The sequence below is a fragment of the Belonocnema kinseyi genome, chromosome 7 (genome assembly GCF_010883055.1).
Source record: "Belonocnema kinseyi isolate 2016_QV_RU_SX_M_011 chromosome 7, B_treatae_v1, whole genome shotgun sequence".
Taxonomy (NCBI): Eukaryota; Metazoa; Arthropoda; class Insecta; order Hymenoptera; family Cynipidae; genus Belonocnema; species Belonocnema kinseyi.
The window spans coordinates 1,298,599-1,323,632 of record NC_046663.1 but is presented as its reverse complement, the minus strand read 5'-3'; the positions used below and the strand labels follow the sequence as shown (position 1 = coordinate 1,323,632).

The 25,034-nt window shown below is 32.6% G+C and overlaps 2 protein-coding genes across 4 annotated transcripts in view; both read right to left on the bottom strand.

Moving 5' to 3' along the window:
• Positions 1–2,253: 2,253 nt before the first annotated feature.
• LOC117175828 (frequenin-1) lies at positions 2,254–7,319 on the bottom strand. 2 transcript variants are annotated; one of them, XM_033365590.1, is made up of 7 exons: positions 5,813–5,988; positions 5,516–5,540; positions 5,383–5,431; positions 5,209–5,298; positions 4,914–4,992; positions 4,480–4,568; positions 2,254–2,998 (listed from the first exon to the last, which is right to left on the bottom strand). In XM_033365590.1, exons 1-7 carry the CDS (start codon positions 5,874–5,876, stop codon positions 2,825–2,827), a joined length of 570 nt encoding a protein of 189 aa, XP_033221481.1. In that variant the 5' UTR covers positions 5,877–5,988; the 3' UTR covers positions 2,254–2,824. The 2 variants fall into 2 exon arrangements, 1 of the variants encoding a protein (XP_033221481.1); XR_004467540.1 differs by lacking the exon at positions 2,254–2,998 and adding an exon at positions 7,116–7,319 and having other exon boundaries at positions 5,813–6,012.
• Positions 7,320–16,292: 8,973 nt separating this feature from the next.
• LOC117175827 (probable G-protein coupled receptor B0563.6) overlaps positions 16,293–25,034 on the bottom strand; it is a 14,058-nt gene continuing 5,316 nt past the window's right edge. Inside the window, exons 2-8 of one of the 2 annotated variants that reach the window (XM_033365589.1) lie at positions 21,673–21,724; positions 21,487–21,580; positions 20,506–20,823; positions 17,863–18,012; positions 17,538–17,788; positions 17,118–17,405; positions 16,293–16,988 (exon numbers count right to left, since the gene is read on the bottom strand). In XM_033365589.1, the coding sequence (XP_033221480.1) occupies positions 16,713–16,988; positions 17,118–17,405; positions 17,538–17,788; positions 17,863–18,012; positions 20,506–20,764 (1,224 nt within the window). In that variant the 5' untranslated portion in view covers positions 20,765–20,823; positions 21,487–21,580; positions 21,673–21,724 and the 3' untranslated portion in view covers positions 16,293–16,712. Of the gene's footprint in view, positions 16,989–17,117; positions 17,406–17,537; positions 17,789–17,862; positions 18,013–20,505; positions 20,824–21,486; positions 21,725–25,034 lie in introns of both variants that reach the window. The other variant, XM_033365588.1, reaches the window with a different exon arrangement.

Sequence of the window (25,034 nt, the reverse complement as noted above, 5' to 3'; positions counted from 1 at the left end):
CATTTTTAGGTTATGTCGTTATGACACCGGCGCCAATAATTAGCGGCCATTTTGTTTAGTCTGACAAATGAATCAAAAATTGAGATCAATTTGATCCGAATGGAAAATCATTATGATCTCGAGAGTCAAATGATCACTGGATCAAAATGCTCTGCAACAAAATTGATCCTTTTTTTACTGAGGCATTTATTCTAGTCGTATTCTACTCCAATACTCCATGTCGCGTTGGTCAGGGTCGGCTATGATACTATGTTTCCATAATTCGTGGAGTTTTAGTTTCATGGATTTAAAAAAGTTCTGCAGCAAAATCAGTACCATTTGTCAGCCAAGATTTGGGTTATTGAACTCATCAAAATAATTTAATTATTACCAAAGTTTTTACTTCGCAACGCGAGCGTCCTTCCAATTAATTATGGAACGCAATATTTAAAGATTTTGGACCGCACCTGTCCCCTTTATTCCCTTATTATTCCTTATTATTCCATAACCTTTAGACAAATGCTTTCCGTAATGTATTGAAAGGGAATGACCCTGAAGGTCATCGGGTCACATAACCTTGATGAATATCTGAACGTATAATTCAGCTTGAAGACCACCATTCAAATCCTCGTCCAAAACCCTGAAACTTTTGTCTGAAAAATTTCTCACGAAAACGCATATTTTCACTGATAGGGTAGGGGGGGGGGGGTCCGATACTTTTTGATTACCCTGTATATCTCTTAAAATCACTCGAATTTTTCTAAATTATTCATGATTTATTTTTATTTATTCACGAACATTTTTCTTTTTTTTTTGTTAATCTTTCCAAATATTGTCTTAAATTTAACTCTTTCAGAATAAAACATCGTTTTCAATTGTCACATTATTTTAGAGCAATGGTTTTTATTATCTTAAAACCTTTTAAAATTCTTGAATGGCATACAAAAATTCTACTGTAATCTTCAAAAATTTGCACTCAGACTTAAATTTAAATTTAGTGTGAATTTATTTGTCATAAATTTTAACTATTCAAGGCTCTCTGTTTTAAACAATTCAGTTTTAAGTTATTTAATTTTGAATATAAACAGTTAAATAAAGCTATATATTAAAAAATAGTTCTTTTTCTTAATTGGAATTTTTTAAATTTAATTCCTTTTAAACTTCAGTATTTTAGATAGATTTTTCTTCGTATATTCTAATTCAGTTTTCATAACCATACAAAATATTAAGATTATTTTAAATAGCTGTGAACAAAGCTAAAGTAAAAAAAAGTGAGAGGTTATAAGTGCTATTGTCAAATACTTGACTTTGAACAATAGAACAAATTTAATTAGTGTTGAAAATGTCTGGAGTGATTTTTCTTCATTACATTACACTCTCCAGAATTATTATATTGTATCATTTTTATTCTTTGATGTTCATATTATTTAAATAAAAGGCATTAATTTAACCCGACTGCCGAACTTTAAACAATTACGTAACTAAAAAGCGTGTTTGAGTAATATCACATGTTCTCCGATAATGTGAGCTTCACTTTAAAAAGTAAACATATCAAAATCACATTTCTACCACCCATTAGAGGACGTTTAAATCAAAACGGGGCACCATAAATTCCACTCTCCTTTATGAGGAAAACGTTTTTGATATTAGAAATACTGGAGTATTGTATTTAACATATTTTCCCCGTCTTCGAGACTGGTTGAATTACCTTTTGGTGTACCTCATTTATGGCCTCTTATGATCTAGCAATATCGATTTATAAATAAAAAAATATATTGTTTATCTTATTACTTTATATCATCTATCAATACTGATTCATGAAATCTAAAAAAATGGTTAACTCTGTTTGTATCGAGGAATCCTAAAGTTGGGATGCCAACTTCGATATAATTGAAACTTATGTTTACTTTAAAAAAAAACACTACCGCAACATACATACAAGGAGAGGTCACGAGATGTGCGTCACTGATTTAAGGTGTTCGTATTTGAACTCGAGTGCTCAAGCTCCGATATCTCGGAAACTAAATCCCATTGGATGAAAAGAAAAATACTCACCTAATAGATTTTTATATACTCTAAATGAGTGAAGACCCAACCGAATGGCCGATCCACATCTCGCAAAATTTTCTTATTATTCAATTGTAGTTATTATTAAAAATTTAAATCAGACGCATACGCATTATGTGAAATATATAGTAAAAAAGGCATTATTGCAATTTTTTATTATGATATAATTTAGAAAGAATAACCATATGGCATCATACCATACATGCGTGCGCTTATATTTTCATGAAAACAAGCAACGTTCAAAAATTACATAATGCGCACAATGAGTAACAGTTTTGCATTAACAAACTACAGAACAATTATATTATTAATAACGATTTTAACGCGAATTGACCATGTCTTATAACATTTGAGTTATCATTTTTCTCTGCACAAATGGCGTACAACAATGTATCATTATATCTTACTTCTATCGTACAATATTTTGTAATGCTAGTCACACTAATTTAACCAGTATGATTGTTAATAATTATCACAGAAAGCGGGGCCAGCCTTTCTTTTGAGCTGAGAGTGTATAGGCTATTGCAACTTAAATTAATAGTTGATTGCATTAAAAATGTAATTATCAGCCTACACTCTGATAAAAATCAATACTTTACATAGCTGAATTAGACCGTAAATATCGCAGTTCGTAATTTTGAGAAAATTTCAGAAATTTTTCGAAAAAAAGTACGTCTTATACTACCGTCATGTATATAATAACAGTCTCGAACTTATTTAGTTAGTCAATTAATATTCCCTCATTACCCTAAACATTACGTATGTAAAAACAACATTGCTATTCCGGTCCACCACCCAGCGATAAAGCTTGCACAATCCTTGGATCCGCCTTACTCCCTTCTCGAAACTCCTCCAGGGTCAATTTTTCATCGTGATTTTTGTCCATCAGGTCAAAAATCTTATCAACTCTTTTTTGAGGTGTATTCTCATCCTCTGCATGTGGCTGCTGACCCTTTAACAAAATTATTTTCAATTTATTTTAACAGGTAATTATACTTCTATCAATTACACTGCCTTACCCTACATGAAAAAATTCAAAGTTAGAGTGAAAATATATAGAGTTAGTTCGTTCTTTTGTATGGTCTAAAGGGCCTTCCGTAATTATGTCCCTATTATATCATTCCTGGTTGACCAATACGATCATGTTGTTTTCACATATTTCGACCATCCACGGAGGAGCAGATGACTCGCGAGGAATATCAATCTTCTAATTCGGTTTTTCTTTGAATTAAATATAGAATTGTGCTTATTTTCTTAAAAATGTTAGAGGTTTGATGCCCTTTTTTAGGGTGGCCTAACTGGCTTTCATGAAATAGCATTGAAAAAGATCTATAAAGGTATTTCTTAGGAGTTTTAGCCCCTGTTGACCCGTTAACGTAGGATCCGCATTTAACCCGATAACCCGAATTCAACTCGCGAAACTCGTAAAGGCGCAATAAATCCACAATCAACCTATAAACCTGGAAAGCTTCTTAAATAAAAGATAAACCAAACTATAAACCCTTTTACGGTCTTATAACTTCCGGCTGAAACCCTTATAGATTCGGTCGAGTGCACTTCCTTCTCTTCGAATCTATCTTTCGCCACTAAAACAAAAAGATTGGCATTCCAAAAGAGCGTAAGTCCCAAAGTTTGCCAATCAAAAATGGTATAAGTGTCAACGTTTTGAATTACAAAAAAATATTATCGTCACAATTTTGAAACACAGAATGGCATAGTTGCCAATCTTCGAAAGTCTAAAATGGCATAATCCTTGAAGACCTTTGAAGAACAAAAGTGTCGAAGCTCTAAGTTGCAATCTCAAAATGACAAAAGCACCAAATTTTGGAAGTGCAGAAGATTAACGCTACAATTAGGAAACCCAAAAGGGCATAAGCGCAAAAATTGGAATTCCGGATGAATATTAGCACTGCAATTTGCAAATCCAAAAGGGCATAAGTTTCAATAGGTGACAATCCAAAAAAGCCACAAACGCCAAAGTTTGGTATTTCAGCAGGGCATAAGTTTAAGTGTTTAAAACCCCAAATGTACATAGGTGGGTTAACTGCCTAAATGCGGGTAGTTCGTTAGTTCACAAAGGATAGCTTTTCACGTTTCAGGATAATGTTTCTTATCAATTAAGTGCTTTTTTCCTTCTCAGTTTTTAATATTATTTTGTGTTTTTTCTCTCTAACACGTAACTAGTTATTTTAATTTAATTTAATTAAAAGGTTTGTTCCTTTTATGGCTGTTTAAAGTTCCAAAACTACGGTTGAAACTGTTTTTAAAACTAAAACAAAGTTATGCAATTATTTAAAAAACGATAAACGATTAGGATGGGGAGGGGGTAATTGATAAAAATCAATGATTTTTTGGAACATCTAAATTCACACTTATCCTCATTAAATACATAATGTATCGTGTACATAAATTTACAAAATCAATTCGACTTACCACCATCTCATATATTGCATCCACAATGTTGTACATCTCATCTCTTGTAATAAAACCATCATTATCGACATCATACAATCGGAAAGCCCCTGAAAAATAAAAATATTTATATACTAAATATTCTTTATTTAAAGTGCGTGCAAATATTCATGCTTTTTACGGTTTCAAATGTGTGCAGTCTAGATTTCAACTTTAAAACGGGAGTTAGAGAAAAACACAGCGATCACATAAAAAGTCTTGTTATTGTTACACTTTAATTCAAGCCCCTTTATAGTCTTAAAGCTAAATTTAATACTATTTTTTGTTTATAAAGAAGACCGTGATCCTATTTTTAGACTTTGAGTAGGACGAAATTTTCAATTCAAGAAAAGATTTCTGTATATAGAGTAGAACGATAAAAAGAAAAAACTGAGGCTCTGATTTATCTTACTTACAGTGTAGCTTTTCATCCAATTTTCCTCTTGACGTTACTGATAAGGCTTTAATGAATTCCTCAAATTCTATTGAACCATCCTGGAAAAGAAGGTCTGCGGTCATTTTGAGACTGTATGAGACACCAAACACTCAGTCTTGGAACAAACATTAATGTGCAAGTATGTAAAAAATGCAGAACATTTGCAACCAAAAACCCCTAAAGGACTTCGAATTATACAAAAGTAATTGTTCACTACGAAGTTTGATAAGATCACGCAGGCAACATAGAGTTATCTATCCTTTTGTGAAACTTACGTTATTTTCATCAAAAACTTTGAATACAAGAGATGCAAATTTGGACGGATCACCTTGTGGGAAAAATTGTTTGTAGATTTTAATAAATCCCTGTAATAAAAAATATGAAATTATTTCATAACTAAAATGTCTGTTAAAACTATTAGCTATATAAGAAACACAGAATTTGTTTACCAGCTCAGTAAGTAAGCCATCCGGACAGTCCTTAAGAAAACCTTTATGCCTGCGTGAATAGAGTATTTTATTTTATTATTTTCTTGTTGCATGTTTCTATGACGATAATTATGAAAATAACTATAGAACTTACCACTGTCGAATCTCCTTCTCTGTAACTAAAACAAAAATTTAATAAATTGTTACTTTATAATAATGTTAAGTTTTTTTATGACTGTTTTCCGTCAGTAAAGTCTCCTTTCCGGTCCTTTTCTCCGCACATATAGTATGCACAAGTCTATCTCTTTATAAAAATAATTATGCTTTCAATTTTGTTTCAATTTCAAAGCTGATCTTTATAGGCTTATGTGAAAACGTTATCAAACAAATGTAGGGATTTAAACGTATACAACTGTTTTACGGTATATATTGTATACATAGAGCAGCTTACAATACGTGTCAGTGGTGAGTCGATCGATAGTATCTTGCTTGAGCTTGCTGTTCTTCTTGCCCATTTTTGCAGCTTCCTCTGTGTAGCTATCGCCTCTTCACACGTCTTTTTTGCAGGTGAGTTAATTATTCCGAGTCCAGCTACACTCTGCATACATCTTACCGTTTGTCCAACACGAAGACGATCTCGAGACACAGACTCTGAAAAATTTTTCACAGAGCGTGAAGTACGATTGCTCTTTTCCAAATTCACTCCCCACACCCTACCCCTCCATGCGGACATTAAAATTTGTTTTGTTCAGAAATTTATGAAAACTCTACGCGCAGTCGGAAGTGTAATGAGAGTTTTAACTTTGTGCGTGAAAAATTGAAACTTTAAAAATTCTTCGTACATTTAAATTCAATTTAAGCTTTTAATTAATTGAAAGCAACAATTGCCGATGATCCGTAGTAATGTTGATTTAGAAAATAACAATTCATATGGCAGATTAAATCTGTCTCCAATTTACTTTTCGTACTTTCATCATTAATGATAGGTGGTATTACATGCATGTGAATTTGAACCTATTCAGATACCTGAGTCAGAAAAATGGTTTATACGAAAAATGTTGTCCGCCTGTATTCTAACAGCATGATAACTTTCGAAGGAATTTTCTAATCAGAATTTCCTTCAGTGGATTCCGTTGTCGTCCAAAGAAAGGTCAAGTTCGTTAATCGTTTAAGTAGGCTTGTATTAAAGAGTATGGAGAACTTTTAGTCCTTGACGATCGAGTTTCTGTCCTTCATTTAGAATCATCGATTAGGTCACGGAAATTATACAATTTTAATCCCTTTCCAAGCCGATCAGAGCTGCCGAGCGTAACTTTAAATCAATTAAAAACACATTGTTCGTATATAACGCTTTGTAATGCGCTCCAAACGCATGAAAATTACCAAATTTAATAGGATTGTGCACAACAATACATCTCTACAATAACAAATATTCACTTCATTCAAATATTATTAATTAATAAAATCCAAAATATATAATTATTTTTTACCACAAATATCTGCATGGAAATCAATATATTGTGGTATCCAAAAGTATTTAGAAAAATATTATTGCTGCTGGTCATAACTTCTACTGCTATGGGGATTCAAAACGCGAAGACTTTTTGACTATATCTACAATACGGAGGCAGAAGAAATTTTGTTTTTAATGAAACATTGGGGAACTGTTTTTAATTTCCAAAAAAAAGTTTTTATCCTATTTTAATCGATGGATACTTAAAGTTAGTACCAAATTATTATTCACATTGTTTTACCGAAAGTATATTCAGAAATTTCCTTTGACAAGTTTGGGTTAAAAACGAAATTTTCCAACGATGTTGGCGTGAACTGAGTAAGTTTTAGAAAGAAGAGTGTACTATTTTTGAAATACCAGATAGTTTTCATTCATGAACCACTAGCGCAATTCGACGTATACTCTGTAGTGTCAAGAAAACACGCGACTCGGTGACGTCATAGCGTTGCGGCGCTGGGCGTTGGACTGACTGACGTCGGGCAAGATCCTGGATGCTGCGCAAGCGTTTCCACGTTGAGCCCCACTCTCAAAAATAGAAAAGGACATGCTTGACTAGCTCCATCCGTGCGATTCCGAAATTCTATATATGATGTCGTTTCTGGACTTCTGTACTTACACATATATAGGCCACATTAAAAATTCGAATTATGTAAGGAATATCTAAAAGACCGTACGTCGTTAGGACTCAGATACACTAATTAAAGATGTTAATGTCATGTACAGAAAAAGCGCGAGATTAAAATTTTACTTAAGCTCTTTTTCTCCTCACAAATTTGCTTTAAACTGTAAAGTCTACATGTTCGCTGTTTTCGTATGATTAATTGAAGACTCAAAATCCTCAAACGAGTAACTAATGAAAAACATTTTAATTGGTATGAATACCTCATATTTTATTATCACTTGAAATTATCCAACCTTGTTATTCAATTTTATTTCACTAATTACCAGTTTGGCATGCTATGCAATACCTTGCTCTGTGTGGATACATACCGACCAATGCAATTACAAGCGATTAGTCTTGTCTTCCCTTTCCTTTTCCAATATTGCCATAGTAGGATGCGATATAAATTTTTATAGAACGCATTTATTGAGAATCCGCGTGCTGAGATCCGCACCCTCAAGGGGCAACACTCCACGCAACCTGTATCGACCCGCACCATCCAGACCGCAAATTACAATATATTCTGTTACCGTTAACCTATATTGAAAGTAATTTATTTACTATCGTGAAAAGTAAGCATATAATCAAAAATGGATGAAAAACATTATATAATATATTCTTAAGTGAAAGCTTTATATTAAACATATTAATTGCTTACTTTTTTCATTTTTTTCTTTTAAAGCATTTTATTTTACTATAAACAGACACAACCTGTTTTAAAGTAACACAAGTAGTATTTTCATATATAAAGAACAACATGAGATCAAATCTTCTATCTCGTGTTGTTTTTTATACATTTTAGTAGGGAATTCATTGCCTTAAATTAGTTTTCCTTTGATAATTTCTTTGACATTTTTACTTGGTCCAACTAATTAGGTGGGTAAAATATGCTACTGCGTATTTATTTTATTGATTGGCATACTCAAGAAGAACTAACTGGGTGATGGTCCTGGAGGCTGAGGCATAAGCATTAGAGCCACTCCATCGGCTTGTAGGATCGATTCCCGCCGCGCACTCTTGAAAGCCATCGGCGGCCCACGTGGTAAACACTTGTCTAGCACCTGTAGAGAAAGAAGTTCTCTAAGTACTTAAAGATAGCGTATCAGGCAACTTCCACGTGTTATTGAGCTGTAGTTCCTTGGGTTGCACATGTCCCCTCTCTTCGGAGGAAAAAAGGATTGCGTCCTAACACCCGCTACTGTGGAATGAGCATATCCAACTTTAAATGTGCGATGAAGATCTGGGCTAGATGTTGGTGTGTAGAGGTTAAGTTTTTCCGCAAGAAGTTCTTGATACCATCTGGACCTACACCGTGACCCTCAATGCTTTCCTTACCTCTTTGACTGTAATTGATGGATGCTCCTCCTCATATGTTGTAATTTTTTCACAAAGTTACTTGAGACGGATGATATTCTCATTGTATTCATTTAATGGGTGTCGAACCTCGTAAATCTCTCTCCAAAAAGTCTTGACCTCTAAGGACTTTAGGGGATTTTCGACAGAAACAGGGATATCACTGAAGTGGCGTGATGGGTCAGAGAGAAACTGTTGCTTCTATCTGACTCACCCCTGTTTCATTTGTATTATTTTCCTCGCACTAAATAACACGCGTATTTTGTTAACAATGTGCTGTTTGATTGTCAGCAGCTTTGACTTATTCAATGTGTAATGTTAGATCCTCAGTTCGTGGGCAAACTTTCGGATCCTTACAGTAAACGACCTACCAAATATCACGCAGTCAACCACACACAGAACACGGTACTGTTGCCCAGTCAATCTTTTTGTTTAGTCTTTGGTCTTTTGATGCATCTCCGGTTTTACATTTTGATTTGAATCAGCCAAAGCTATCACTGCACCATAAACTGAAAAATTAATGCTCCAGAAGTCGCGAAGTCACAAAAGTCAACGTTCATTTCAGCCAAATCTTAGAGATTAGGAAGAACCTGGATATTAATGATCCTCCTTTCCTGAAATCGTCACCATCTCTCAGGGGATACCTACTTTCCACAGTTAGTATTAATGTCGCTTCCTCTTTTTCGTCTGCAGCTTGTTCTTGCAGCGATTTGAGAAGCATTCTGGATGAATACTCTGTTTACGAGACGTTTCCAGCGCGATTTCAAAACCAATGTTGCGAAACGTGTGGAAACTCAGAATGTTTCTAGCGCCTCCTATTCGACTCTGTGAACAGAGATAATGCTGGCATCGTAACAATTCAGCAAGCCATTCCTGATTCAATCTGCCCACTCACTGTTTGCCGACCCATTGTCGTGTGCTCTGCCCATTCCATAATTGATCGATTTAAACCACAGCTACAACTGTGTTTGGCAGTATCATTATTATTCCAATGAGTAGCTAGGAGGATTTTTACTTTTCCTTTGCACTGCGTGAAATAATAAGACTGCATATTTTAGGAAGTCGCCCCGTATTCAAAAGAGTCATCGTTGTACGACACCTCACCCAGGTGCGAGTCAGCTTTCGGTATGAAGAATTATTCACAAGTATCTAACCCGCATTTTTACCTTACATCTGAAATAGGACGAGCCTATTCCGTAGTGGCTAGTGGAAATATACAAAGTTCTCCTACCGACGGTGGGCAACTTATGGTCTGACCCCAAGAATGACAGACCATTAACTTGTTTGCACATACTATATAAGATCTTTGCAGTCATCCTATAAATGACAGGATTTTTCGGACAATCAGACCCGTGAGAGATATGCGAACAACGCGGCTCGAAAAAAGGCGCAGCACGATGCCGGGAAAGTGGGGTTAATCGGCAGGTGTGCCTGCAAAGACGTAGACTTCTACAAGCGTCACCTGTCAAATGTCCTGAATTGACTACCGAAAAGCTTTCAATTCAGCCTCGCGCATGTTCATTATCTGTTTGCTGGATAGCTTGAAGGTGCATTCGAATATAATAAGTTGCTATAAAAACCCCTTTCTACAACCAGATTTACTATCGCATCTGGGAAGCATCTTTCACGGTAACACTATGAGTGTTACCATTTCCAATTCCGCTATCTCTTGCAATTCTTAAATCGCAGGGATATTTCTGCGGCAAACCAGAGTATCGCATAACATTTCATTCAAGGTCACTCATGTATTTCATATCGATTTTCTTAAGATCTATGGTGAAAGTGCAGACCAACTGAAACTAGCTCTAAAGATTGTCGAGAAGTACACGCAGGTAATTGGAATAGATTTAACATTAGTAAAATGTGCCAAGGTTCATTTGAAGCAAGAACGACTTAATGGCATCCCCGAAGACCCTGAGCTCGTCGACAGAAGCGCTATACGACACCTTGGCGCTGGAGAGACCTCCCATACCTTGAGGACGGGCATGCTACAGAACCGTATTCAGGACGTAACATCTATAAAGAATTCTCTCCGATGCAGATGCAGAGATTGATATTCATTCTAGGATCCTACGAGTAAATATTTTTACCATATGCTTCATATCAGTAATGTATGTAAATAGGAGCTTTAAGTTTTTTATAATGGTACTAACATTATTTTTCTTTTTGAATGAATTTTTTGTATTAGTGTCAATACTAAATATTTCAGAAATCTTTCATGTGTTTTCACAAGTGTTAGAAATAACAATATTCAGAATACAATAATTTCCTATCAATATTTGATAAAATTATCAAAAGCCCTGTTGTATAATATCTCAAAAGCTTCCTTTTTAAATTGATTGCATTATTGCCCTCTCTTCGTGTATAACATTTCCATGAATTCCCACTTTGTTTGATTCTTTTTCAGTATAATGGACTTTTACATTGCCCCATTTTTCCATTTTTAACGTATACACTTTCCCAATTTAATAGTTCTGTTACTTTTAAACAGAATTATATAAATTGTATGCAAATACGTTTTTCGTAGTATTGATCTCAAGGACTTTGAACTTTTATCGAACTAAGGTAAAACAACCGTGTTTAATCTATCGAAATCTCTTACCTCTCTGTATTATCTAAGGCTTTCTTTTTTCTATTGAAATTTTAATATAATAATTTGATTGCTCAATCAAAAATATTTTTTATACTCGCAATTTCCATTTGTGTCGGACGATTTGAAAGAAAATTCAAAGCGCGTCCTGAAAATGATGGTTTTTATGCTGTTAAAATCATTTAAAAGCTAAATTTTTCATGTTGATAAAAACTGTATTTTCTAAGTCTTCCATTACAATTTCGGCTAAAATAGATAAGAGCAAATGGAATGAAAAAAATCGATTGCCTCAATAAACTTTTTAAATGGAATTTTTGTGTGATACTTGTGCATCACCATATTTCTTTAATTGATTATTTTAATTCGTCTAAAGAAATGTCTGGGAACATAGCAATTACATAGACAAAAGCTAGAATATAATCTTAAAGAATCGTAATTCCTTCAATAAGTTTAATAAAAGCTGCACTAGTTTTTACGTTACTTTCATAAATTGTTGTTGACTTTTTAATAATCTTACGATGTAATTCTTCTAATATTCTGGTCAGAGAACATATCGTTAATAAGGTTATTTGCGGTTACTTCAAAATTATTTTGTTCCTCAAGAATTTCCATAATTTTTTCGTTATATTTACTGTTCAAAATTCATATTGTAATATTCCCCTTGCGAGCGCATGTTATCAGTGGATCCGGACATTTCTTTAAAAATGCATTTGCTAATTTGTAACCTTCATTTAATTATTTGTCTATATAATTGAAAATTATTTATTATTTGTGATAAAATAATTATATCATCCTGATAGTTTTAATCTGAATTCTTGTAATTTATTATTGGGAATTTTATGAATATTTATCTCTTCATCTTTTTAGAGCTTCTAATCATTGAACCAACTTTTTCCCAAAATCTGTTACTGAAACCCTCCGCCTATCTCCAAATATTGATCACTTATGAAGGTATATTAATTTCCAAAAGATTCAGTAACCATCGGTCTGTTTTTTGTGTGAAAGAGCATAATGAATATTTAGATTTAACTTCTCAATATCACCTTGATTTTCAATAAAATTCGCAAACTTTGTGTCTCGTTATTTATTATTTTGTTTTTAAATTCGTTTATTTTAACACCATGATTTTTGCATTTTGTGGGAAAAGTTTTCTGTGATTAGATTTGGTTTCATTTTCTATTTAGTACGTTGAAAGATTTTTTCTTACGAAGCTGTCATTCTCATTACTGCATGAGCCTCACAATCTGTCAGCTTATGGGAAACTCATGATGATAAAACGAATTTCAAGGAAACTTTAACTTCATACTAGAAAGAAAAATAAAGGAGCATGTTTCCATTAGGTTTCAAAAATAAATAACTAAGTTTATTTTAATTTGTAATTTTACACGCAAATTTTCTTTAAAATTGACCATTTTGTGGGTTGGTACGCATTTAATTCCAGAGAACTCAAGTACTGTTTAGTATTAGTGTAACCTTTTTTTTATTTTATGTACACTCATTCATAGCAAAGAGACAGTCAATAATCATAAAAACCAAATGCGGAAATTCTTTCTAATCATTAAATAAAGTTTCTTTTTTATGTAACGACCCAACAAATTTTGTAGTACTGCATTAAACATGGACAAACAATTGTGGAAAATTTCAGCCTCCTATCTTTTATACTTTCCTCAAAAACTATTCCCAAAAAACAGCCGGATTTCGGCCCAACAATGTAGGAACCCCCCTTAAAACGTCGGAGAAAGAAAAAGGAAATGAGTGTGATGATGGATTTTTTTCTTTTCCCTAATTCAATTCCTCTTTATTCCGTTATTATATATTTGTCTCTAATGAGCCGATCACAGAAAAAACAGAAGATAAACTTTACATCGACTTCCGACGAAAGATTATCTGCAACAAAAATTAACTTCACAGGATAAACTTTACACAAATATCGGTTAAACTTTCTTTTGTTTTTCCATGACAAACACATGTTTTTTGAAAGACGGGAAGTTGGCTAACCAAAACTTAATCGCTCTAAAAAATTTCCCGCAACAAATTTTATTCTTAGTTTTTTCTGTGATTGCAATGTTTTTCTGAAACATATTTTAAGGCCCTAATATGCAATTCTTGTCGCATAAATTAAACTTTTTAAATATGTTTTTGCAAAACAACTGATTTTTGGATTCGCAATATGTTTTAGCATTTTTCTTAAAAAATAATGTTTATAAACTTTTGTATATTTCTAGAAATTCAGGACCATACAAACGTTTCTTAATGCCTTTCGATTAATTTTCAAAAATTTTAACTTGATATCCCAATTCGTATCGACGTGAGTTGTTGCAGAAAAATGTCGGTAAGGTAGGAATCGGATAATTATTACATATCCTTCAAATATTTAGAGTTTTAAAATTCAAACTAATGATTTCACAATTCATTACTAATGGAGACCTTTCTAATTTTAATAATGTTCCTTTTAAGGGCTTTAATTTGATCGATTATTTAGATATAAAACATTTTACATTTGGACAATTTCAAATTTTTACCGATATTAGTCTTTAAAGTAAAATGAACTACAATTCATAGTCGGGACACTCTTGTTGTAGAAATTACACATTTTTAAGGCACATGGCATGAACAGAGGCACACTAACGGTTTCAATTAACACATTTAATTGTTTACTGTGTTTTAATTTATTAAATAAAACTGTTACCGATTCTGCAAAGTTCAACAGCAGAAATTTTACATTTTTTATTATTTTCTAAAATTTCAGGCATTTTTTCATGTTGTTCACTTTCAAATTGACCACCGTGTTTGGCGCCCTCTGGCTTCTGCGCCCGCGTCTGGTATTTACGTTGACAATTAAAAGTTTCAGTTCGTCACCTAGAAAGAGAATTCACCCACGTCGTCTCGTAATCCGCAAATAAAATCGTGATTCACAGTCAGAATCAACCTAATTTTAGTTATCAATTTGAAAACACAACTGAAAAAATTGTTGCGGGGATAATAAATATATTAAAACATTCGTTATTGTGCTCTATATTTTTTTAATCAATTCTTCCTTCCTTCCTAACCTCATATCAGCACCACGTGATCTCAGCCATTCATAGAAAATGTTAGCAACAATGATTAAAACCTTTCTCCAATCTCCATGCCTTTAAAGTAAAATCAAGTCACCGATTTCTCGTCTGGAGCAAAATTTTCAAACTGTTCTTTGGCCGGATTACCTGACCGAGATCTGGCTATCCGGCCGATTTCGATTGGATCCCTGATTTTATTTGTAAACGGATAAATTCATAATTAAAATCTTTTATTAAATTTAAAATTCTGTTTAAATATTGTTTTTGTCTAAAAAACTTTATTTTTATCCATTCAATTTCACATTTGTCAATCAAAAAATAACCATTTTCGAATATGTAGCAATATTTGACTATTCATTTAAAGTGAGCAATATTATAAATCAAATATTTGAAATTGAAATATTTGAAATAGCCTTGAATCGTGAAAATTTCAAATTCTAAATTTAAACTTTGAACGTTATAATTTTAACTGATGCAGATAAAAGGTGTTTAGTCTGTGAGTTGAAGTATTAAATTTTCATGCATAAATTATAATTGAAAAACAATTAATTTAAAATTATCTTTAATTAAGATAATTTAACTTCTAACTTGAAAAGGTTTTAGTTAGCTATTTTTATTTTTAATTACCTATTTCATGTATCAAAGTTTTAAAAAAATTAATTGTGTAGGGAAACGGCATTACATCTAATATTTTTGACATCTACTAAAAATAGTAAATTGTGAATTTCTTAAAAACAAATCGTAATTTTGGAAGTGATTTCAGTTTTTCAATTTCGATCCAATTGCAAAATCTTTTTGGTTAATTTGTAAATATATTTGAGTGAATTTAAAAATGCGGCATTGAGAAACTTTGTTTGCCTTTTTGCTTTTTTTTATCTGCTAGAATCTTTAATCAAAATTTCTGAAACTGTTTTTTGCCTATCATTAAAATTATCAAATTGGAACTTCAAAAACCAAAAAAAAAACTATAGTTTATAAACATTTTGAAAATAGTGCATTGAATTAACACCTCAATACTGCGTTCTCAAGTATTGATTATATAATGCGTCCCCACAATTCATTCTTAATTGAAAGTTTTCCAATTTAAATAAGTATTATTCTAGGAGCTTTAAAACTAGACACTATTTTTAAATGAGGATTTTAAAGTTTTTACATTAAATCGTTGAAATTACTTTGAATGTTATATAATTTGATTATTTAGTTTTATCCAATTGGAAATTAAACCAACGAAATTTAAATTTTTCAGTATGAAAACCGTCTAGCTTCTCTTCCGTTGCTGAATATTAATCATTTGAGGTACTTACGTTTTTAAAGTTTTTATTACAAAATTATTCCTAGGTACTTACGGAACTCACGCATAGAAACTTAGAAATTTTAAGGCTTGAATTAGAAATTTTCTAAGTATGACATTTTTCATTTATATCAATTATAATTATCTAGCCAATAATTTAATATTTTTAATAAAACTTAGTACCTACACAATAAACTAGATCACGCAACTATAGCAAGCAAGCAATTATATATGAATCTCGAGTTGAATATACCTGAAGAAATTCAAAAATTTACAGGAATAAAAATATTTTTTAAGCTGGTCCGCAATCTGGCCTGAAATAATTGAAGTAATAATAAGTAATATAATATATAATAATAATAAGTAATGATAGATAATTAAGTATATAATTTTATTGAATATTCTTTTCTTCTTCACATAGAATTAATATAAAGTATATACATCACATCGATTACAATTCTTTTTTCTTTTTTTTCAAATGAAGATGATAGATGACGATATCATTTTGACCTGAACTTATTTCAACTATAGACAAAAACCCAATTTCTCCTGTAGGTTTTCAATTCCTATTTCATATTCTCGATATAACGTGTATAATGGGAGCTTATTTTGTTAGCTCAGATTTATGTTCAGTGCACGCGATTTACGGAAGAATTAAAAGAAGAAATTTGTTGAAAATTGTTACTTTTATTTATCTCTCTTGAAAAAATATTCTAGTATCTTCAGTATCAAAAATTAAAAATTAATTACTATAATTGCAGCCTTACACGTCTTGTGGATATAAAATTCAAGTTGTTCGATTAGAAAGAACGATCGTAGATTTGAATAATACTTTCAACTAAGTTTCCAACTTTCTTTTCTTATTTTTCTCTCGGTCGCAAACTTAACTACGCACTCGCACGAGCAGTAAGACCGGGGGTGGCAGAGGTTGTTGTCGGGGGTGTGGTGGTAGTCGTTGGTCTTGGTTGTGGAGAGCGCTTCGCAGGCACACCCCTGCCACCCCCGCCCCCACCAACTCCACCTCCTCCTGCACCATCTTTGCCCCATGGCCAGTGTAGAGTGCGGATCAGGGTGTTTCGAAAGTCCTCCGAAAAGAGGCAGTAAATGTAGAATGTTATTGAGTAATTGATCACCTCCAGCAGATTTGCGAGAGCTCTAAATATCTGGAAAATTCGATAAACCTCCTTCAGTTATGCTGTTTCAAAATATTCCACACACATATTGTATTATCCTAGTTTGACGCGACGAGATGAATGAGAACGAATTTGATGTACAAACAAATTAAAAAGTACCTGATAGGGAAAGAGGCTGAGATTTCTTTCGCTCAGTGTGACGTTTAAAATCACCATGGGGCTGACACAAACCAGAAAGAGAATACTAGTGCTACTTAAGAGAAGAATCAGCCTTCTCTCTTCTGCGAATGTCCTAGAATCTTCTTCATTACTTACTGTCCTTGAGAGCGTCATCCTGCGACGTCGGTCACATGATTTTTTATAAACTATCATTATTCGGAGGTTGAATCCCGCTAGAAGAATTGTAGGGGCCACCTTGAATGCCACTTCCAACACTACCTTGTACACCTAGAGAAAAATAAGATAATACTCGAACTTTTCCGATGAAGGGAATCATGCAATCTACAATCCCAGCATACATGTGGCTAACCACTTTTGAGAAGTTCAACTGGAATGGTATTGCTTATTATTATACAATACCTGGTAAAAGACTGAGTTTAGGAAGGAAACACTGTCCCTCTTTTGAAAGATTAAGGGGCCACCTGCCTCAAGGAGACATGTTGTAATTTCTCCACGAAACACACTGGGAAGGTAAACCACAAATGTAGCAATTGGGATCAGAGCTACGGTTAGCTGAGGTGGTCCGCAAAGTGGTCTTGTATATTGCCCAGGATGACAGACACTCACATATCTTTCCACTGTCAGAGCTAAGAGCATCATCACTCCCACGCCTGCAAACACAATATCATTTGTCATTTTTCGTAATGCGTAAATTGTTATCTAAAAAAGGTAATATGCATCATACCTAAGCAAGCGTTGCCTAAAAACAACTCTAAATGAGCGTGATAAAAAGCTTCAAACCAATTACTCCAGCGACCTGTCTCCTTGTGAATCAAAACTCTTAGGGCGAAGGGGATGCAAAATATTATTGCCAGTAGAGCGGCTGCTGAGTATCCTGTGAAAAAGAGGAAAGTTTAAAATTCAATTTTATTCGAACTTTTATCATTAATCGTTTTACTCCTCATGGATCGTAAATAATTTTGTGGATGGTAACAAATGATTTCTCAAACTTGGAAACAACTTTAAACTTGCGAAAATGTTCTCTTTTTTGTTCAAAAGTTTCAAGTTTCTAAATAATTGATTAAAAAATATAATTGCACTATTTTTCCATATTTTCCACTAGCAGGCCCAATTGAGGCCAAGGCAAGATTTTTGGAAGGGAATAGCAACAGGAATAATGTGCATATGCAAATATTTTTATTTTCCGCAATAATTTTGAGTTGGTATCTCGGTATTGCGATTTCTATTTATGTACACACAAGCTTTCAAGTTATTGCAGCTCAAGAGCGTTGTATACATTGTGACTGCTGGGACAAGTGAACAAATAGTCTAGTGGAAATGTTTAATTTATTTATTGAACCCGCGCACTCTACCCCTATTCTTTTTCACGTTCATCCTACTGTTTTCTCGAATTTATTGGATCCCAGGATCGAATTATCCCTTTCATTCATATACTAAACTCTTTTCTGCTGATTGTAATCATTGTGTAGCGTAAAGCCGAACCAATTACCGAAGTGGAAGCATTTGTCTAGCCAATTCAATATTTTATTTTTTTGTAGAATCATAAAAACAGATTCCCCCTCCTTATAATTAGTTGATGCCGCATTCCACATAAATATGTAGTTATAGTCAAAATTATTATTATTATTCCAGTGTTTTTATTAAACCTTTACTCGGGTAAACCCGATTATACATCATAGCCACGAACTAAGTCAAGTGACTGATGAGATTAGAATGTTACAAGTTAATTCAAATAATTTAATACGATGGTTGAAACCTCCTGCGATGATGTTGTAGGTATACAATTATATATATTTATATAACAAATGCATCGATTAAAAGAGTGATCATTCACTGTAAATACTAGAGATCTCTTTTTTACAGTATCATTTTTTGCGTGCCTGTCTTTGAATAGGATACCTTCATGTTGTTATTTTCAATGAAAAACAAATGCCTGGGTTCCCACCAATGTTCTTATTTTATTACCACTCGAGGCTGTTTCTTCCGAGTCTTATTTCAATACCTGAAATAATATGTTTTTTTACCATGTTAATGTTAACACTATTAATGAATACTATAATTATCAATATTCTCGAACTTATTAGTTTCGTAACTGTAGGCAATGCTTACAGAGTAAAATTTCGAGAAAACTGAAAATCGTGGCGGGAATGGGCTCATCTATCGTCAATTCGGAGGGTGGGATATTCAAATGTAGGAAAGTTTGTTGGGAAAGAGATTTCACCGCATAAATATTCGGTTTTGCAGGTACCTTCCTAGGAAGCATGAACGAGAAGTTACATTTATGCATCAGAAGCATCATGAGGGAACGCGAATGTGGAAAGTCAAACAGAGAGTCAAGGCGATTACAAATTTCGATTTCCATTAGATTGGTTTAGCAACTTCATAGCCAATACAGTAAAATTCTCCAGAAAATTTCCTGTGTTGTTCTTACAAAAAATAAGGGAATATGTGACACATATACGCTAAATTTCAAGTGTTAACAAATAATAAAACATTGATATTGGCGCTTACGCGATCAACTTCGGTTTTCGCAATTTCAATAATAACAATAGGATTTGGTTGTGCCAGCTGTCATTGAATTTCAGGAACCGACGTTCTGGACCTGAATCCGGGGCAAATGCGAAATCAAATTATCGAGTAATTTCCCCCTAATGCACGAGATTCACGATGGCCAACCGAGAACAGGAAGCTATAGGGGACATATTCAAAGTTCGACAAAACCACTAATTGTAAGTGTAAATCACTTCTTTTCGTAATTCTCATTCTATAAAGGAAAGTGCTCTCCAAGTTTAGAAATGTATAATTGATGGTTGCAAGTGAACAAAATGTAATAAGGGAATGAGTTGTATAAAGAAAAAAACGAAATTATCGCGCCAGCAGGATGGCGGATATATATGGGAAGGAAGGCCGGGAGGAGGTCAAGATACTCAAGATAAAGGGTAGAACGAAGAGAGTGTGGGCGTGGGCAGAACAACATACATTTCTCAACTAAAGTTATTCCATGTTTAAGTAATGCTGAAACAGAAAACTTTGATTGGTTTTTCCCCATTTCTATTCCTTATAACATTGATTATGATTGTCCGCCAAATGGGACCAGGTATTTCCTGTAATTTTTTAGTCTCTGAATGCGAATTCGTAAGGCTCAAATTTAAAAAAAAATTGAATTGCCAGTGAAATGATTCTCTCTCAAGAAATTAATTACGTATAGCCATAATACTTTTTTGATCCATTTAATATTAAATGTATCAACAAAAAATAAAATGCAGAAGAAAACTGATCCTTTAAACAAAATGAATCATGAAGCGTTCAAATAATTGCTGTGGCACTCACAGATTTTTATCTCATTTTTCAAAATAGTGTGACTCACCCCTCATGTAGATGTACGCGGTGCCTCTCATGTTTCGCCTAGTAAGTACAATGAGATTCAGAATGTTACCAATGATGCCCAAACAGCATATAGACGGCAGAATAATTCCATAACTAATTCTTCTCAAAAGTGCAGTTCTCGGGTCCTCTATCTGGTCAAAATTATCCGGAATTTGGCAAATATGTATTTCGACTTCATTGGTATACGAGATGTTGGTCATCTTTATTACCATAATTGACCAATTGCATATTATCCGCATTACAAGACTTTTTGCTCAGAACATATCCACGATAGACGTTTTCCCTTTTCTTCTTTACCCTATATCACGATTAAAATACAGTAAATTTCAAAATATTTTTTTCCAAATATAATTTATTTGAAGGTGCAATCTTTCTATACATTTTGTGTCTTTAAACAGAAAGATTACTGGCATAAAAAAACGTTTACTTTTTGGTATCAATTTATAAATTCTATATTTCTCATATATCTTTACCAATGTGGTCCAGAGAATCTGGGTTAGAAGATATTTAAGCATGAATTTTATATCACTTACAATTCTTTGTAATTATTAAACCTAAATTTTTTATTTTAGTTTGATAATCTTCTTCACGCGAGTTTTTCAAAATTACTGATCAATCAAACAGTGTCAAGACCTGCCCGTATAACGGATATCAGATCGATCATAAAAACTCCTAATTCCACTATAGTTTTTTCCACGTTTTTCTCAGTTAAATTAAAGAATTTATTCAACAAAATATTTGTTTTATGCATAACTAAAGTGAATTGCACGTTTTCTAGAAGATACAATAATAATTGCCTATTGATGTCACAAGCAAATGATCTATTTCTTTTTTTGTAACACGTGCACAAAATATTCAATTTTTAATTTGACACTATTTTAAATTAAAATATATTGAGATTGTATAATTTGAAATAAGCTTCATAATTTGAAATTTCGTAATCGATGCACGTTCTACATACCAAGCATTTGTCGGCGGCAGTGCAGCTTTAATAAATATATCCAGTTGTAAATTCCATCACGAATAACGACGTACATGCCTCCTCGATGTCTAGGCTGCGGTTGCTCACAGATGGACATTATTGGAATTATATAATAATATACCATTCAATGAGATAATTTATCTTCAATAGTATATAAATCAATACCATTAATCTTCAAATAATATGTCCATCAAATTTCCGTGACAGCTCTTTTAATCTGAAAACATTTCATTTTGACCACAACAATTTTATTTTCAACTAACAGATCAATGAACTACCTAACTCAAATATATTTAGACTAGTTTGACTAAAAATAAAAGAGTGTGACGTAAACACTGAACCTTACATTAATACGAAAAATAATGTATTCACATATAATATGGCTACATTATTTTTCGCATAACGTATGTAGAAAAACATTTCAATATTTGATTTTATGTTGCAAGATTGAAAAAATTGTAATTAACTACTTGTTATGAACAATCATTTTTTCATAACTACAATAGTCAGAAAAATCTGGAAGTATCGGGTTTAATCGTGGAGGAAAAAGGATGTCAATTTTTTTCTTCGTCAATCTTCTAGGCTCAAAAGATTAGTTGCAAAGAGTATTGTATTAAAAGTTGTAATGAGCAACATTGCAAAACTGCACCATACCATAATAGAACATTTCTCATTTTTAAATATTGTACGAAAGTGTAGAGATACAAGTCATTGGTGATTATGGTTTTATAATACTAAAAAAGTTGGAATTGCTGGTCTTCGCAGCTTCATCAAGCGTGAAAAACAGCTCGAGGGTAGCACTTTCAGCGCGTGAGTTACATCAAGTTACGTCATGCATCCAAATCCAAGAGGAACGGTTCACATTGCCCTGCCTGTTTACGTACAGATTCCCCTAATTTAGGAACAAGGCCCAGGCAAGCCATGCCCGAAACTTTTCTTATATCGGGAGTTGAGTTTATGTCATTCATAATGAAAATTTAAGTAGTTGAAATGTCTACTTAGCATTTTGTACACAATTATGTTTGCAAGTAATTTTTTGCACCTTATAAAAGATTGTCCTTTTTTCATATTTGTCAGCCAACAATCAGATTTTTAATAAGTATTTATAATTAAAAATGCAAAAAATGATCAAATCTAAAAATTAGTTTTCTTTAAATAAAACATGTCGCTTAGGTGATTCACCAAGTGAATTTTTAACAGAATTCTTTACAAAGAATGTTGTTGTTCGAAAAAAATTGTTCTTCAAATTTAAAACTAGCAGTGTGTATTTATGTATAATGTTGAAGAACAAAAGAGTTCAAAATAAAATGTAGATAAATGTTGAAAAAGAAAATAATATTTTCTTTTGCACAATACAACCAAATTCATTTCACGGGAAAAATTCATATCACGTAAAACGCTTACCCCCGTGTGGACAAGTGTTGATATTAGAAAGAAAATTGTCACCTCACCGGTGGAAACGGAATATTCTTCTGATCATCCCCGCGGAAATAGAACTACACGTTTGAATTTTCGTATTCGAAATATTACAGAAAGAACACTAAAATAAAATTATTTCGTTTTTAATTTAAATTATTTTAAATTACGGGTTGATAAAAGTTGTTTAAATGATAAAAGATTATTATGGAATAACAATATTTACTGAATATTCAGCTTTTATCAAAATCCTTTAAACTAATAAACTTATTTCTGTAAAAAATTCTTGCAACCAAGATTTATATATGTTTCACTGATATATTCACGAAATTTATTTTATGAGAAAAATTGTTTAAATAAATATATGGACGTTACCACTAAAAAATGATCACGACAAAGCAAGGGACATTCTTGCGCAAACAATTTAAAATTAAGACTCAAAACATCCACCACTGTAATTTTGTGGTTGTGAATTCTCTTTCGTTAAAAAAGCTTAACTCGAGAGTTTAAGCGCACCTACGGCACGCAACTAAGGACAATTGCACTCCGCGCTTAGTCTTTGCATTTCTTCCGCATTCGGGCACAGACCTTTTAAAATCAAAGATGACACACTTTTATATCAATTATAATACATTATTTATGTAACTCTGCCAGGGATTACTCATTAAAAAATTGCAAAATAAAAAGCAAATTGTATTTATTATGATTATTTTTGTATTCTTATTTCCTTGTTTTTATAATTTTTTTTATTTTTAAAGTCGTTTTTTATGATTAAATAATAACTACTGCGCATCAGCGTACGGTCTAATACAGGAATCTATATAGGGTCCTATATAGGAGCCTATGTCCTCTTTCGTCTTTTCTGTGCTTTTCCCAAAAAGTTAATTTTTTAATTTTTAATCTTATGTTTTACAATTAAAAGAAGATCTACTCGTCCAATCGAAAAATGATTAATAATAAATTTATAGATCTTTTTAGGCGAACAACTTTTGTCTGACAATTTAAGTTCATACCTTGTGTCGTTTTTACAAAGAAATATAATAATTTTATTTAGAATGTTATTTTTTACGACTAAAGCAAAAACTAACTGTCCTATCAAAAATTATAGCTCTTTTTAGGATGAACAAGTTTTGTCTCATTTTTTCTCGTAGCTTATATCGAAAAGTGATTCATTCTTAATTTTTAGTTCTTTCCAGTGCGCGCAATTTAAGTTTTTTCATTTTTTTCGTATGTTGCATAGTTTGACCAAAAAATGGAATTTTTGGATTTTTCATTATTTTTGGTACGATCAAATTTGGAGTGTTCAACTTCTCGACCAAATTAAAAATGTTGTTAGCATAATTTTGTAGGGCTTTCAAAAAGCAAAGTTTTTCTTCGCTTGACTTTTTTCATATCATGCGTTGTTTGGCTTAAAATGTTCATTTTAGTTTGTTTTTTTGGATTTTGAAAATTCTCTAACTCTGATAATTTTCTATTTATAAAAAAGTCATGAGGATAAATTGTTTGAGTTTTGAAGTACTATGAACAACGATCTATAGAATTTTTACATCTTGAAAAAATGTGGTTTCAAAAATTTTGTGTACTATCAAATTTTGAATTTTCAAATTTTTGACAAAATTGAAAAGGTTGTTATCATAATCTTGTAGGGCTTTCAAAAAGCAACGTTTTTCTTCTACAGCCTTTTTTTCGTATCAGCGTAGTTTGGCTTAAATTGTTCATTTTAGTTTGTTTTTCTGGATTTTGAAAATGCTATAACTCTAGTAATTTTTGATTTTTCAAAAAAAGTCATTAGAATAAATTGTTACATTTTTTTAATTCTATGAATAACCGTACAGAGAATTTTTGAATTTTTAAAAAAATGTTCTCAAAAATATTCAAAATGTGCCCACTTTTTGAATTTTCATCCAAAATGGCTGGCTAACGAACTTGATCTTTAGTTTAGGACACTCAACGAGTGTACCAAAGGGCAATCTAATAGATTAATTTTTTCAAAAGTTATCGTGTTCATAGACAGACAGACAGACATACAGACTCATTCTTAAAACCCTGTTTTTCGAATTTAGGGGGTCTCAAAACGTGGACATTTGACAAAAACTGGAGGGGGGGGGGGG

Excerpts from the sequence above, each read along its gene's own strand:
- LOC117175828 (XM_033365590.1), bottom strand. The coding sequence starts at position 5,876 with ATGGGCAAGAAGAACAGCAAGCTCAAGCAAGATACTATCGATCGACTC. Across the intron at positions 4,993-5,208 it reads AAGTTTTTGATGAAAATAAC|GATGGTTCAATAGAATTTGA; the intron begins GTAAGTTTCACA and ends CTTCTTTTCCAG. Across the intron at positions 4,569-4,913 it reads ATTGGATGAAAAGCTACACT|GGGCTTTCCGATTGTATGAT; the intron begins GTAAGTAAGATA and ends TTTATTTTTCAG.